The sequence below is a fragment of the Oenanthe melanoleuca genome, chromosome 5, assembly GCF_029582105.1.
Source record: "Oenanthe melanoleuca isolate GR-GAL-2019-014 chromosome 5, OMel1.0, whole genome shotgun sequence".
Lineage (NCBI taxonomy): Eukaryota > Metazoa > Chordata > Aves > Passeriformes > Muscicapidae > Oenanthe > Oenanthe melanoleuca.
In genome coordinates, this window is record NC_079339.1 from 45,243,083 (window position 1) to 45,260,516 (window position 17,434).

Below are 17,434 nucleotides of genomic sequence, written 5' to 3' on the forward strand. Positions count from 1 at the left end.
AGTGCCATTCTTCTGACATGCAGTTGTTTTCCTGCTTTAATGTAAACCAGAAAGTCAAAAGCCCACCAGAGCCTTGGTGCCTGTGGAGCTTGGACAGTTAAGACACAGTTTCTGTAGCTATGTGCATGTAAAGCAGCAACAATGTTAACATGGAGATGTTAACAATGTTAATGGAGAACCTCTTTGGTTCTCCAGCTTGAATAATGAATTTGAGACAACTGGTACTCTTCAGGATGAATCCAGAGCAATTTCACATGCAGTGTGGACCAGAACATCCTGAGCACTGTGCTTCTGTATCTTATTGCAGTGGACAGAATTCACAAGCAAAACTAGAAAACACATTTGAACGATGGGAAAACAGAGGATTGTTGATATTTTATTTGTGATTATTTGTTTATGTAGGCTATTTGTATTATAATTATGAAACCACGACAATTCCAGATACGTGTTGTATGTTCTGAAGAATATAGACAAAGATCCAATGGGAATCACTTGAAAGGCTTTCTGTCGTAAGCCAAATGCTGTATCAAAAAGAAGATCAGATGAGTTAATCCCATTTTGCCTACATGTGCTTCCTCATGCGTTTCTGGGAGGAATACAGAAGCGATACGCGTGCTCTAGGAGGAAGTTCCCATCACTCCTTGTCTAACAGAAACCACTTAATTAATGTAAACATAGAATTTTAGTTGAAAAAAGAAATGAAATCTCGGTGGCACAGCCTGCAACTAACCAGCCACCATTTCACAAAACGGGTCATTAATTTGTCATCCTAAGCACCAGGCGTTCGCCGCAGTGCAAACTGCGCGCAGAAGCGCCATTCTCCCCATGGAAGCCCATCTCGAAACCCATCTCCTGAGACAGGCGGGAGAGCCCCGAGCCTCCGGCGCTCCCCGCCAGCCCCGGGGCGCCGCAGCCCCACAGGAGACCCGGCCCGGCCCCGGCGGCTCCTCCGCACCTACCGCTGCCCGCTCCCCTCCGCGCACGGACGGCAAGGGCGCGCCGAGAGCGGGGCATTCCTGCGCCTTTAGGGAAAGGATTAATTTCGCCCGTTAATTCCTTCCCCCCGGCCCGGAGGTGGGGGAGAGCACATGCGCGTTGCCATGGGTGCCGGAGCAGCACCCAGAAAGTTGCGGGAGAGGGGCGGGGAGAAGGGGCCGAGCCGCCCGCCGGGGCTGAGTGCCCGCCCGGCGCCGCGCTGACAGCCCGCGGGCAGCCGCTCTCGCCGCGCCGGCTGAGTCGCCCACCCGCCGCCTACGGCTGCCGGCGGGGAAGGGAGGGAGGGAGGAAGGGGATAAACTTCAAACTTGGCCGGGCGGGCAGAGAGCCGCATGGATGTGTCCGTCGCTCGGCGCTGACTCGCAGCCCGCGGCGGCCGCTGCCCGAGGAGCGCGGGGCGCCGCCGCGCCGCTCCCTCCGCCGGCCATGGGGCGCGGGGCTCGGCCCGGGCCCTGAGCGCCCCCCGCCCCGGGCTGCCGTGCATCCCCGCCCGCCGCCACCTGCTCTGCCTCCGCCGCGCCGCTGCCGACCCGAGCGAGGCCCTGGGCACCGGCTTCTCTTCGCGCTGCAGCCCGCCCGACATGGAGCCGCCCGCGGGCAGCCGCCGGCAGTGATCCCCGCTCTCCCACCGACCCACTGGCCGCCCCCTCGGCGCCCGCGCTCGCTCCGATGGAGCCGGAGGAGACGCCGCTCGCCCCTCCGAAGACCATGCTGCTTATGCTGAGGAAAGTTCGCAAGAGGCGGGAGATGCTGCTGCAGCAGCTGGGCTTCATCTGCGCCATCCTCTTCTTCGCCTGGTGCATGTCCAGCCTGCTCTCCAGAGCGGGTGAGTGCCGGGACCGGCGCACCCCGCAGGGCCGGCTGGGCTGCAGCGCCCCGGGGTGCCGGCGTTCGGCGGGGTCGGGCGGCGGTGGCTGCTCCCGTTTGGGCTTTTCTAGCGGAGATGCTCCGGCGTGCGGGCGGGGCGCGGAGCAGCGCGGGTTCCTCTGGAGAAAGCCCCGCGCCGGGCAGAGGGGGAAGCTAAGCTCTCGGCTCGGGAACCGGCCGGGCATCACCGGGCAGCTCTGTGCCTGGGAGCGGCCCTGGAGGAGTTTCCCCTGCTGCTGCACCGGAGTGGAGTTCTCTGCAGCCGCCTGTGGTCCCCTCCGCAACTTCGGGCTGCCTTCCGTTCTGTCCTTAGGTTGTAAACCTCCATCAGCTGTAGCTGATGCTTTTCTCAATCTCACACGCACCCCCAACACCTCTCCCCTCACTACAGTATAGATATGAGAGAAAATTCTGCATTTTAGGCTAGGAACGGTGCTAATCTTACGTTTTGTAGAGAGAGTATTATAAGAGAATCTTTTGCATCATTTGTGAGTGTGCTGTATTGGTAAACTGATGCATTTCGAATTAACCATATCATTCCCATTCGTTCCTCTGCCTGCTGGCACAGCTTGGGCTGTAAGTGTGTAGCTTCAGGCCCTCATCCTGCAATATGCTTCACATCCCTCAAATACAAAGTCTGAGGTTGTTGGGACAGCACTTGTGTCTCTGGGTAGGGCTGCCAGCAGTCCAAACAAAAATAAATAAAAAATAAAAATAAATAAACAAAAATAAAAACAAAATCGACTAAGCTCACCACTAAGCAGCTACGTTTAATGTAAGAAACTCAGATTTCAGCACATTTAGGATGGGTCATCTACTTAAATTAAAGCTGAAGTTCAAGTGTGTGCTTTAGGGAAGAAAAATCTGCTGGAACTTGCCATAGTTTGTAATGCTCTTGTGCTCAAATTATTGCCTGGCTTGTTTGAGCTGTATCTAGGATGGCAACAAGCCATCTATATAAGAATTTGGTGTCTTAGACCATATTAGCATATTGCTCATCTTAAAACTTTCAACTTGTTTTTTCAATTTGGAAATAAGTAATAGGGGTATGAATATGTTTACATAGCTTGAGGGGTTTTTTTGTTGCAGTTGTTGTTTTCCACAACTTTTTTAGGTTTTCATGAAAAATGTCATGACTAATGAAAGTTTTTAATCTCCTGGGTTATCAGCTAAATCCCTCATAACCTAATTTTTGATGGTATGCTGCATCAGGTAGGGGTTTTTTTCAGCTGACTAATTTACAGTACATATTATCCATAAACACTGACCATCTGTTGGCTGTGTTTCTTATAATTGTGGCTCAGAATATTTTACTCTGAAAAAACTAACTTCTAAACAAGACTTCTCTTTCTAGCAGTCACTAGGAAAACACAGGCATTACATGATAACAGTAAAAAGTCTAAAATTGGCCAAGGAAGAATTTTTGTTGTTATTACAATACGTTAATTTGAAATAGGTAAGATTGAGGTGGAAGTGATTTGATTAAGAGGTTCTTTCTTTGGTTATTATGATTGCATATGGTACATGATGTCACAAGTGCTCCTGTACACTATTTAACAGGTTTTGTTGAGAATGGTTCTGGAATATGCATTTTGGCAAAAGCTTCATTGACTTCTGAAAAAGTTTTTATTTTTTTAAGACTTATGAGAATTCACTGTGATTTCCATTTTCTTTGACGAGTTATGAATGGCTTGATATTATTAATCATACCCAAAACTGAAAAGTTCAGAATAAACTAAAACGTAACTGGAACATATCCATATGCATTTTTATTTTTTCATGAAAGCAGTAATGTAATATGTGCAAGTACAGATGACTAAATGGAAGTGTGATTTTTTGCTCATGTCAGCATAGCTGGGCTGGTTTCATCTATATAGGAGCTGCAAGTGTTGACTTTCACAGGTACAGGCTCCAGCATTTGCTTGGTGCAGAATATTTTCCTGCTGTGGGTCACAGCCAAGTGTTCTGATAGTTCTGATAGCTTGGAACATGCCAACAGCTCGGATATGGTGCCTGGATGCACCCTTTGGAGCTAGGAGCACCTAGCACATGTCTGTTGGCACATGCTCCAGTCACACCTTGGGTTTTACCCTGTTTGCTTTCTGTCCATGCTCCTTGTTAGTGGGCATGTGTAGTCCAGCTGGGATTATGCAGGAAAAAATCAGTGCTAGTGGGCATAATGTCTTTTTATTTAATACAGGCCAAGAATTAGCTGTTCCAGACAGAAGCATTATATCAGGAATGTGGAGGAATAGAAGGTTGATGGCATCACCTAATGAGACACATGAAGAGAACTGTACAGAACCAGGTAAGATGGGAAAATTTTGTTATGTCCTATAAGCTCTTGAGATGTACTATTGGGTAGTTTTGTCATGAGCAAGCTGCAGTGGTGTATAAACATCAGTGTTAAACTTAAAAAAACCCAACAAACCAGGACTGTTCTGTGTAGAAATAAGGTTTATTGTGTTACATAATGATATGGTTTTATGTATTAAAGGCAAAAGGTAATGTTCTGATAAAGGAATGTTTTGGGGTCATTGTGAGAGTAGTGCCAACTATTTGATTTCTGTAGTTTTGTTCCTTTGGTGATTATTCATTTCTGTTCAGCTGATGTGTGTATGTTGCACAAGTCATGAGACGTGTGCTCCTATTAAAACTATGGGGGGTGAAATATGCTGTGTTTTAGATGACATCTGAGCTCAGTGATTTATGCTCATTACCATTACACAGTTATTGAGGTTTGCTAGTTTAGTGATAAACCATGTATACAGAGTAGGAATTTATGTTGTGTAGAGGGGATTGATGAGGTAAGTGATATAGAAACCCTGGAATCCATTTTACTTCAGGATGTCTATCTTGGCCAAGCAAAAAGAATTGATTGAGGGCAGAAATAGATGATGCATTTTAGTATTGCTGTTAGTCCACAATGCTTTCATCTTTCCATCTGTCTTTCCAGTGTGTATTGCCTTTCTCCCTCTCTCCTTGCCTCTCTGTGGTTTATGGTGTGTGGGAGATAAGACATTTTGCCAGTGGCACTGGCCAAGTTAATTTTAAGTTCAGATTTACTTTTTTTAATGTGACTCTTTGATCAACTCTGTGATAGCAGTGGAGTGTGTGCCTTCTCTCCAACAGTGTCAGCACGAGTTCTGGGATACTGTGAGCCCCAGGCACTAGGGGAGTTTGAAGCAGTATTCCTGCCCTCACTTATGTATTTGTTGTAGTACTGAGATGCCAGTTATATAGATTGAAGATCACTACTGTCTTATACACTCCTGAGAGAGAAGTGGAAGAACATAGCTCAAAGTATGTGGGTCCAAAAGTTTTAACTGTATCCTTTAGATGTCCAAGAGTTTCCCCGTTCTTTTGTTAAGAGCTTTGTGGGTTGGTTTGCTGTCTTCTGTGTCTGTAACCTTATGATGCTCTTGATTTGTCTGTCAAAGTTGTTCACAAACAAAAAAGAACACAAAAAAGACCTTTTGGAGACACATAATGATTCTTGATGAATAGTCAGAAAATACTATTCTTTCCCACTCCTCTTTCATTTTCCTCCAATATGTGGATGCATCAATGTGATCATGTTTGAGCACATACTCCATAGCATGCTTGGAGTCAAGGCAATGGAGGCCACAAAATTTTAGAAGCTAAATCAAAAAAGCAGCTGTCAAAGTTCTGATGGAGACTTCCATTTAGCATGAGCAAGAACTTTTTCACAATGATATGAGAAAATGACCAAGGCAAAAACATGCTTGCATGTCAGTTGGAATTTCAGAAACATTACTGATTTCTTCACATGTTTAAAACAAATAGTTCAGCTTCTTCCATCCTTCTAAGGTTGTAAGATTAGTTTAAGAATAATTGGAATAAATACATCTGGGTCATTTTGATGTGCTTTCTGAAATTCAGGTCTCTGAGGTGCACTTTTCTCTGTAACCACAAGAGATGGACACAAGGGAGGCCAAAATATGCCTCAGGATGCTGTAGTTTTATGAAAAATATCACAAGACTTGTATTAAATTAATAATTTCTAGGCACAGAAATGGTGCTAGCCTTTCTTTTAAAAAGTGTTTCTTCAGTTAGAAGACAGATTTACAGATCAAGTCTGTCACAGGATTGCAGTTGTAGCATTTTTAATCACTTCCTGTTATTCTGCAGTTATGTTCTGCTTATCACTGTGTATCTTCTGCAGCTGAAAGAGGAATTGAGATGCTGTAGTAGTGACTAGATATAAGCTGTAAATAAAGGGAACATCTGAAAATAGCTAAAGTTGGTGTTTGTGGGGCAGGAGTGGATCCATAAGAACCCATTATTGTTATTGCTCAGTGACAACTTGTGTAGATTTGGGATAGTATTTGTTGTTGTCTGTTTTTTGTTGTTTTGTTTTTTTAGTGTATTATCTATTTTTTTTTCCATTTTTTTCTGGTAGCCAGGGATTTAGATTTGTCATATAATGAGAAAGTAGCAATGGTTGAACACCTATCAATAAGGAGCAAGTAAGATAGCTCATCTGGGAAAGTAGCTTGTGTAATCATATGACTACAGGGAGAGAAGTCCCAGGAAAGGTCAAGAGGCTTGATGGAGATTGCACAGGAGATTGGTGAGAGTGTGGATTTTCAGCTGGAATATGAGTACAGAGTTCCCTGTAGGCTCCTGTATGAGATGTACTTACTCTTGCCTGTGTCATTTCTGTGTCTGCTCTAAGCATGAGGGGCTGTACAAATGCATGGCTGTGTGTATGCTATACACCAGTTTTCTTCTGTTATGTGGATGTTTTTATGTGTGTGTTTAGGATACAAGGATTTCATAGTACCTTGAGAAATGCAGGTTTTTGTTGAGAGCCTGTTAATCCCTTGTGTTATTGCTGTGCTCCCTTTTCATTAGCTTCCCACACAAGTCTGCAGCTTTACCTCCCTTTTTCTGAAAGCTTTCAATAAAGTTGATATATTTACCACTCGATTTTTTAACTTATACATAAGTAAAAAAGTAAAAATCCCAATTGTTAGAAATGGCAGCCATAGAAGTTTATAAGACCATGAGATCCTTGTTCTTCATGACACTGGCAAGAAAGGCTCATCCTTTGTAATATATCTTGGGATAAAAACTGAGTAAGCTTCTGCAAGTAATGTTAGAAGCCTGGGAGAGCTGCTGTCTTCTAGAAGCTCACATAGTCTACACTGTTTGAGATGAGTCTCATTTGCTGAAGTAGATAAGTTCTTATTGTGTTCTTCTGCAAACATTGATAATGTTTCTGGGGCATTGTATCAGAAGAAAAAAAAATGCTTAAGTCTCAGCAATGCTGCTTTAAAAAAGAACCAGGGGACTCTGAAAGAGGACAAGAAAATACATGTGTGTGTGTGTATGTAACCAGAGAAGAAAAGTTGGAGTTTTTGTATCAGAGGACTGATAATTATGATAGTAATATTCTGCAATCATGAGGAGTTATAGATTGTCACTATGCCATGGCAGCAAGGGAGCTGTAGGTCACTGCAGGAAGCAGGTGAAGCCTTGGGAGCTTCAAGACAACCTCAGTTCTAGTCTGGACTGAGACCAAATCCTCACCATAGTTGATGTGTTCTGGAGCATTTTTCTATTAAAAATCATTCCTAGCTTTAAATTTCCCCATTGTTGAAAGCTTCTCTGCTGTGATAAGATACTGGTCTTTGTATTGTCATGGAGGCTAGAGGGCTTATAGATTCTATATAGAAGGCTCTGAACTTCAGAAAATTAATGAGAGTCTGGGATTTTTGAATTATGAATCTTATATTTGTTTGGTATTGAGTAACTCTCTGGATGGCTTCCTCTTGGAAGGAAACCAAGCTACCTTTTCTTTATGGTTCTGGTGGATTTCTGTGGGAGGAGGAATTGACCTGACCCTCACTTAAAGCAGAGAGATCAGAGAAGAGTTGTCTCTAGCATCTTAACATACCTCATTAGTTTGCAACTGATTTTTTTGCTGTATCCAAGTCTCACTTCCATCTGCTATCAGCTTGCTAGCTTGCAGTGCCATCTGCCCAGAAAGTCTGGTTTGTAGCTTCTCTGCTCCAATGGCTTGCCTCTTGTTTCAGAATGTTCCCTTGACTCCATGTCCTCCAGAGCTCCTAGTAAGGTTTCCAGAGCACATACAAGGTGGGGTGGCTGGGTGTCATGATGTTTCTTACCATGTGCCTCCACTGGGGCATGTCAGGCTGTTTAACAACTGACCCAGACTCTTCACTGTTGTGAACATTTTCAAGTAGTTCCTGAATACAGATAGATTTTTTTTCCCTGTGAATTAGAAACGTATTGGAATATATTTCCATTGTCTTGTGACAGTAGTCAGGGAGCAGCCTTGAAACAGATATACAGTGGGATTTTCTTGCCTGTGGTTTGTTAACCATGGACTGTTCATGAGCTACATTGATTTTAATGAGCTACATTGATTTTTAAATAGGTGGCAATTTGGTTCAAGCATGTTCCTCCCATTGTAACTACTGGGTAAAGAAGAATTGTGGACTGGGGGAAGGACAGGGTTAGCATTTCTTCCTGACCCATGCTGCATGTTTAGTTTAGCATTAAAAGGCACGTTGTAGCAGAGAGAAAGAATCAGTCCTCTATAGCAAAGTCTGTTTCCCAGTAGCATGTGTATAAGTGAGTTCTGAGTCAGGATCAAAGTCATTAAGTCTGTGTGTATTTTGCACTGTTAGTTATAACTTTGGGGTCTCATGTAAGATGTGATGCACTGGTATTAATAATTTCACTGTAAACCTCTGTTTCAGAACAGCCTAAAAATTAGTAAGTTCAGCATGACCTGCATGTGCTCTTACTCTGCATTGATAGAATACCTAGCACAGAAAGACCATGGTCTCATTGAGATACTACAGAAAACTATTGTGTTCTGTTATGTTATTTGCAAATATTCCCCACGTGCATATTAGTCAGACTTCCTCTCTGCCTTGATGCATGTGCAACAGTTTCAGTATGATAAATTTATTGATAGTGCATGCATGTGGATTTAAAATATTTTGTTATTCCAGAGTGTTATGCCCTCAAAGACCAGTAAAGTTATTAATTAATTTCTTTTCACGTTATTCTAAAATGAAATTAAAATGAAGAGAGGTTTAAGAAAAAGAATTTTAGTTGCTTTATGCATATTGTATTCACATAACATATAGGTGCAGTGTCCTGTGAATGTGTATTTATTTATGTAGTTGAAAGACTTACTGATTAGCTAGCATGTAGCTTATTTCTGTATCCACTTGTCATATGCTAGTGGGGTTTTATTTGTTTTGGGTTTGCTTTGGGTTATTCCCCCTAATCCAGTGACTCCAGACTCCCTCTTGTCCCTGTAGATACCAAGTGCTGAATTTAATTGATTGTGATCTCATTTGTATGGGGAAGACAGATGTGTGGCAATTTAAAACCACTTTTAGTGGGGTAGCTGATGGCCAATGACAAACATATTGTCACAAGTCTTTCTTATGTGACTGCTGAGGTCTCCCAGATCAGAATTCACACCTAGGTTGAGGTTGAACTGGCATCTTTGCATAGCCTTGGAGTGTGAGATTTAAATGGTTATGCAGGTATGTGTGGTTGAAGTTAGTTGGGGAAGGTGGTGGGGTTTTTCTTTGTGTTGGGTGTTTTTTGTTGGTTTGTTTGTTTGTGGGCTGTTTTTTGTGAACTTACCATCAAGAGTAGGAAATGTGCTTTGGCTGAACATAGAATTTGAAAAATAATCATCCTTCTTTCTGAGCTGTTCATTTTGTTGCAGCATATTAAAACTGGCATCCAAAATGCTAGAAAGGAATGAGACACACATCTTTCTGTGCTTTGACTCAACCTGCCAGCAGCATCCCCTGGAGAGCTGAGAACAGAACACTCCAGGGTAATTTATCCATTTTGCCAGGTCTAGGTGTCAAGTTTGCCAGAAGCAGTTTAATGCACAGTAAATTAAGGTCTGACTAAAATGCCATGTAGACATGTAGTAAACAAAGGCAAATCAAACATATTAAATAGTATGTTCTTATCTTACTGTGTACTCTTAAACCTAGTAAAAATATTACCTAATATAATCTTTATTTCATATGACTCAGGTTTATTTACAGTTGGCTTGGGTCCAGTTGAAGCACACTGTGGATAAGGACTTCTACAAGTTGAGTCTTTGCTTTGAAACCAACAAGCAGGCCTGAAACAAAAATCCACATTTTTAAAAAGTAGCCACTTCTGAACTAAATTTAATGTCTGTGAACACAGGTTCTTGGAACATCAGGTTGAATGCTCTGGAGTGCTAGACTAAGATCTCAAGTTCCCTGTATTAGCCCAGCTCTAGTATTTAGATATTTGATTTGCCTGCATTTCAAACCACATTACCTAAGCATTTATCAGATACTTATGTAGCAGCAATGTAACATTTCTTTCAGTAACTGCAGACAACTCAGGCAGAGAACAGCTGTGTAAATCACTGGCCTGAGGTCAAAGAGGAAAGATGTGACAGAATCAAATCCAGATACCTCAGTTTTGACTTAGGCTCCTGGAAAAATGATGTTTGGACTAGTATGACTCCTGAAGTTCCATCCAACCTGAGTTATCCTGTGAGGTGGTATGGAAGTCAAATGAATTACATTTCACTCAGGACATATTTGAAATCCTGAATTAGTGATTTCAAAATCAAAGTTAATGAGACTTGGCTGTGCAGCTCTCCATGGTATTGCTGACTGACTCGCCTTTAGTGGGGGATAATGTGTATTTGGACATGTTCTTCTTTGGTATGACAGGGGAGACAGACTGTTTTGTAGATATGTGCTCCATTTTTCACTTAGAAAATGGTGTAATAGCTGTGTTTAAATGTACCTATCTTTGTTCATGGCAATTTTGATTTCTGTGTCACTTTGTACTGCAGCTGAGACTGCAAGCACTGCAGTTTTGTATTGCATGCAGTTGTTGCCAGAGCTGACTTTGCTTGTAGGAAGGTGTAGGAAGTGGGTTGAAAAGGCCTTGTACATCAGCCTGTGATGATGGAGGGATTTGTTATCATTATTCATACTCCAGGGGTTGGCCTAGCACTGCCTTTATGAGATTCTGGGTTGCTTGACAAATGCTAAAATGCTGATTTGTTTCTACATCTCTGTGCTCTCAGTGTTTTGTCAGTCTAACTTGGACCCCCAGTGTGGAGGATTCAGACAAAGCTCTGAAAGTGCAGAACTGGGCTGCAGGGAAGTAAATTGTGAAAAGCACCTGGAGGTGGAAGATTGTCACCAGAAGCTGCAAGAGGGATAGTGAAATTTGGGGGTTGGAACTGTATGGTACAAAGACTAAGATTATCCTGTCAGGCATCCTGGAGTTGGAGGATAAATGAAAGAGGCACTTGAATGAAGGGAGAATGAATTTGGATGGTGGACCATGGGAGAATCTTGGGAATTGCAAAGCAAAGAGGTAGGCCCTGGGAAGTAGTAAGCAGAGAAAGTGATAAAAGGAAAAATTAAACTGTAGAGAGAGGTTTGGTTTTGGTTGGGCAAGAAATTATGGTAAATTAGTTTTCAACTGTTCTGCTAAGAACAGTTCTGCTATCTGTTTCTGATAAGAGCTCTTATTTTTTTTTCTGAAGTGACAGCATTTTATTATACATATTTAGTTCTGTAGTCACTATGCCAATGACATATTACAGAATAGATGTGGTTATCCACCTAGCAGGCTGAAAATACCTGCTGACAGTTCAACTGGCATCAGTCCTGTTCTACAGGGAGGCAATAAAGACTGGTGGTTCTCTTTATTCTTTGAAGTTGATAGACATTGAAGACATTCTAGTAGAAATTTTAATAGCCTTAGAAACTGAATCAGATCAATTCCTGCAGGAAGTCTTCTGGAAAGTTGAAGTACAGCAGGGCAAACACTTCAGATGGAATAGGTTACCATGTGTATGTTTCAGCCAATTGGTTTTTCTTTCAGCGTGAGATTAATGGTTTAATGTTAATAACAGGTGCTGCTTTAACAATGCTGAGGGTGACATTATCTACCCATAGTGAGGAACAGTGGTAAATGTGCCTTCCTGCAAGCAAGAATATTATAATTTAGACTGCCTGTTCAGTTTCCATACATGCTTGTTGGAAAATTCTCAGAGTTTGCCTAAACCTGATGAATTACTTTTCCCCTGCATATAATGCATTCAGTTGTTCAGTGGCTTGAAGGCAATATGATTGAATCTATTGCTATTAAAGGTATTTAAACCTTTTGATAGCAAGATGTACGATATTCACAGATGGTGGGAAACATTTAGACTTCTGGAATGGAATTTCTGAATGAAATATACGTTTAGAAGTTTAAATTGACTGAAATGTGGAAAACAGATTTATTACCCACTCTCCCCATTTACTGTGAACCAGCTTGTGCTTTGAGCTTTGTGAGCTCCTAGACCAAAACTGGCTCTTTGAGAAAGGCAATTGTTTAGAGCCCCAGGGAGCATATCTGTGCTTCCTTAACTCTACCATCAATACACCCCTGACAGTCCACAGCAGCTGAGGCTCTGTCCCACAGATTTAGTGCTGGATGGTGGGATGATGTGTCTGGTTTAGTTCTTTGATTAGCATTTTCTCCTATTACTTTTCATGCCTTTATAAAGGTTGCATTCTTATGTTATGCAGTTTTCCCTCCATAGAATCTTTGACTGCTGTAAGGCTTTTCTTTATATTCAGAAGCCTTTTGCAAGTATTGCTCTTCCCTCTTGCTGCTATCCTTTGTCTGCTTCCTTTACTTGCACTGACACTTTGAGATGTTTCCCATGTCCATTTATCTTATTATTTTTATGCAGATGCTTCCAAAACAGAAAGTGAAAGAAACTGTCTGTAATATTATCACTCTCTGTTTTCCTGAATCTCACTTTGTGAGCAATGAGTACCATGGTGCTCTGAGAAATTGGCCAGCCAGGATTGGCCAGACAGAGAAGTCAAAGCTAACATGTGAATTAGTCCTGTTTCAGTGATGTTTTGCTAGGTGAGTGTGGGAGGTCCCTGTAGAGCTATAGTGTTATCTGTCCTTGTTATGAGATGCAGTGGTAGTCCCTAAGAGTGCCTAATGAAAGTGAACAAGGAAAAGGAAAAGAAGACTAAAAAAAGGCAAACTGTCTTACCCAAAGTCTGCAGAGAAGGTCAGTAGCTTCCCCCCCACATGATCATAACTTTTAGCCATATTAAGTTCATTGAGACTGGAGCTGTTGCTGCTGCCACCATCAGCAGTCCTTCCTGATCAGCTCATGATTTGATTCTTTTATTGTGCTTATTAAAATGAAAGATACAGCTTTTCACAGTAAATAAAGCATTAGCACTTCCCAGCTAGTTAAAACTGGTAGCTAAATGCTACACAACAGAGCACTTGTGATTTCTTCATGTCTTCCACCTAGAGGGAGAGGAAGCCTTGGACTGTATAGATCTTCTTAGTTGCTCCCTAGAAGGGGGTGAGTACATTCCTGGCTGACACATCTTTGGGTCAACTGCTCTCCACAGAGAATGGAAATGAAAAATTGGGACTTGGGAAGTTGCAGGTCTCTGCTGTGGCAATGTTTCTGCCACTGGGGAATGCTTTTTGGGACTGCTCTGTGAGAGAGACATTATAAAATGCCAACACTCTGTTGCTCTGCCAAGACTAAAATGAGGACTTCTTGCTGCTTGCAGGCTGAAAAAGGAAAGAAAATGGTCAGCAGTATTTTCTCATGTGTGAGCAAACCTGTGCTTGTGCCTGACTCAAAGCTTTTTGAAAATTACTATTTTTAAAAAAAATTGTGAAGGGTGAGGTGAGGGTTTGTTTAGGCCAACTGACTTTTAAGTGCAGAATACGTACTTCACATTTGAAGGTTATCAGTTAATCAATTGTGTTTTTCAGTGCTGTATGTGTTTACTATAGTTATTTGGTTGTATAGGATTGTTTAGTAATAGCACGTGATGAGAGAATTCTTACTTGGAAAGACTATCTGGGATCATCTCCAGAACTACTTTAATCTGTGGATATTTAGGGCAACTAAGTTTAGTAAGTACTACTTAGGTAATTAGAGGTTGGAGCTGGGCTGCTTTCTCTGCAAGACAGCAGACTGGTAATGGGAAATCAGCCAACTTGGTTCAGTGCTACCTCTGAACAGCACCAAGCCTGGTCACCCAACTCAGTTTTATTTTTCTATTGTCTTAGGGGGGTTGAAAGTCTAAATAATATTATGTTTCCTGTAGTCTAGGAGATAACAAAACTATCTCAAATTGCTTAGGTTGAAAGGAGTACTTACAGCTGGAAACAGTCACAATACCCATTTTGTACTCTGGACTCTCATTTGCTGTAAAGAAAAAAATGCTGACTGGCTAAAGAATGTTTAAGTCTCTGCTAAATAACTGCTTGTGAAATTCTTTTTACTCAGTGTTTCACCAGTTGCTCCTTAGGTATAGGTACAAAACCAATTTGTGTGTAAGAAAGATGTTATATTGAAAAAGGATAGTTGCCCATATCATACAAACTTTTCTGGATCTTAAAAAGAACTATAAAAGTTTCTATATAAGCTCAATGGCTTTGGTAATTGTTCAGATTTGGTGGAGTACATGAAATTATTTGCAGAACCTTTTGGTTTTGCTGAAGACTTTCCAAATTTGATGTTTTCTCCCTCATTCTACCTGTTGCTGGATTGAGTACTACACAAATGCCAGCAGCATTATTATTATTCTGGGATGAAATTGCAGATGGCATGGGAATAACGATGCATGTACTCTATGCTTCTTACAAATAAAATTGTGATCTTCACAGCTGAAATTCTTTCCTAACCAATTCCAAATATTTTGGTCTGGCATTATTGTATTGAGCACTGCAGTCCAGCTCTGAGGAGCCTCTGAGGATATTTCCTGCCAGGGGCTCAACTCTGCAGGGTAATTCTGCCCTCCAAAGGGTTTTCAGCTGTGCACATCTGATACCTTGTGGAAGAGATGAGAACCTTCTGTATCCAAAGTGTGGGGAGGAAATGGCTGTGCTGGGCAGCACTGGCTGTGTGCCTGTCTGTGCTGAGACTTGTGACATCTCACTGGGCTCAGACTGTAATAGGGGCTGTGTCCTGACTCTGGAGTGCCCACAGACATGACCCCAAACTGAGATCTTGAACGTTGTTGTAAGAAACCAGATTAACATCTCTTGCGTCTAGAAGACTAAGTTCAGTCACTAAGTACTAAGTGGAGAGAGGTTTTTTTGTTTGCCTTATTTAGAGTTTCTTTACTACAAAATCTAACACCTCTTTTTGTAAGTAATAGCTATTTTGTAAATATCTTGTTTTAATGGCAGTTTTATAGTAACTATAGAGTTAGAAGTTCTGTGCACTGACATCTGTGCATTGTCATGAAATGTACAGAGCTTCATAATAACCATATACACCAGTCTTTACTGCCAGAGATTGAGATTCAATCTATCAGTGTGATATGGGACCAGAAAATCCTCAATTCTAGCTGTGCCTGCAGCAGTGAATTTCTTTGGAACTTTAGCCTATATTCCTTCACTCCAGAAAAAATACTTTTTTTTTTTTATTCCACAGGGAGCAAAAATACAATTCAACACTAGCAGGGAGCAAAAATATAATTCTGCATTAGTGAGGAACCTTGATCTCTATTTCTTCTACAAATATTACCTATTTAGATTGGGGTCTGAACATGGAAAACATCTTTATAATAGTAAGCTTTGTTCTCCACAGAGAGTGAAGATGATCTTGGATTTCCCAATGGTAGATTTGCAACTAGTTAGGTACCACAAATACTGATTTAGAATGAGTCTAAATATGATGTGCCTTGTCAGTGAGGCACCTGTTTCTTGCCCTCAGATTATTCAGTTCATTGCTCTGTTTATTTCTTTTTTTTCCTCTGCAAAAATACCTTATCTTCCTTTCTGTCTGTAAAATGGATCTTTTATATGGGAAAAGCAAATGAATTGCTTGTTTTAAAGTAATGAAATCAGATTAGGCATTTATAGGAGTAAAAATTCAAAGTTACAGTCATTATCTTCCCAAAGGATGCATTTATATTCTGCTAGTAAACATACTTAAATATCAAGGAAACAATAGTAATCTTTCTCTTCTTTATACAAATGGTGTAGCATATCTTTTGGTGTCTTCCTATTTTAGTTGCACGGTGACTTTATATACTTAATCTTGAAGAGGCATTTGGATTGTATTATTTAACAGCCATGGGTAAAAGCCTCTTGCAATTATGAGATTAACAAGAGTTACAATGTTTTGATTCCTGAGGACTGATATATGAATACATGTGTGCTTTGACTAGATACATGTTTGACTTTATTTTTCCTCTCTTTTGGTCCCCATCCCCCATTTTTCCTTTAGAGAAAAAAATTTGTTAGTTGAAAGATTTTCAAAGGATGTAAAGGGCTTAAATGCCATAGGTGTTCCTTCAGATGCTCTGTGAGTGCCAGACACCTTTACAGCTGCAAAGTAACAAAATCCAAGAATAGAAATTTGGAATTTGGCTTTACTGGCTGTTAAGCTGTATGGTCTATGTTTTATGAGAGGATAATTTTATTTTCTTTAAAACAAACTTGGGAAGGTAGTGTATGTTTTCCCTCTTTTGGGAAAACATTCACTCTCCAATGTATGAAGTTACAAACACATAATTAAAGCTGTGAGAAAAATCATGGTGCTGTAATGTATTAATTGCTGGTGAGTTTATACTAACTGTAAAATAGCTCTGGCTTTTTAGAACATCATGCATCTCTATATTTATTAGTTCCCAACTAAAATATTTAAGTTAATGATGCTGAATAGTTTTATGGGGAAAAATATATGCTAATTCAGAGGCTTGAAAATAGCACCAGGTTGGCTTTCATAAATCAGCACAAGCTCTTGTTTCTTGATGTTGTGTAACAGCTGTTGATGTGATGCTGCAATTTAAACTTCAGAAAAAGCTGATTAGTGTAAACCTCCCACATAGTGTTGAGGACAGGCTGGAGGCACAGCTAAAGTGAAATGACCCATGCAGACGTGGTCACATTTCAGAATTCTGGGAAAGTCCAATCTTGCCAATTTAATCTGAATGTACATCTAGGTTTAGATGTTTGCATGGATTTACTTTGGGTGTTTGGTTATTTTTTTGTTCAATTGACATTTTCTTGATCTGCTTTGTGAAAATGAAAGCTGTGTAGTGGAGTGTTGGGGCTGAGGTAGTGGCACACACAGCAGTACCTGGGAGGACCATTTCTGCTTCAGGACAAAGTGCCTGGAACTGGAAGTTTCTTGCAACACTCCACACTACAGTGCATTCATTTCAGTTTGAAGGGCAGATTTTTAAGTAAGGTGGATCTAATACTTGATTTTGCTTGGCTCACTTGAGCCAATATTCATATTTAGTATAGCATTTGTGCAGAACTTTAACACTGAATATGCAATTGACCTGAAGTTGTTGATCTTGTTGTGAACTGCAACCTTTCCAATACCTTGAGTCTCCATTGGGAAGGATCATTCATGTTTAAGACAAAACAGGGTCTTAGGTAGGAATCAGAGGTTTTGAGTCTATTGGGGTTTTTTTTCTTTTTCAGAGGAGTATTTTGGTGTTGTGCTCTGCCTAAGTCACTCTTCACATCAGTA

At 41.2% G+C, this 17,434-nt stretch overlaps 1 protein-coding gene across 1 annotated transcript in view; it reads left to right on the forward strand.

Moving 5' to 3' along the window:
- The first annotated feature begins 1,330 nt into the window (after positions 1-1,330).
- Positions 1,331-17,434, forward strand: part of LOC130254099 (ras and Rab interactor 3-like) — a 155,141-nt gene continuing 139,037 nt past the window's right edge. The window contains exons 1-2 of the mRNA XM_056493323.1: positions 1,331-1,822; positions 4,064-4,171. Of these exons, the coding sequence (XP_056349298.1) occupies positions 1,666-1,822; positions 4,064-4,171 (265 nt within the window). The 5' untranslated portion in view covers positions 1,331-1,665. The remainder of the gene's footprint in view (positions 1,823-4,063; positions 4,172-17,434) is intronic.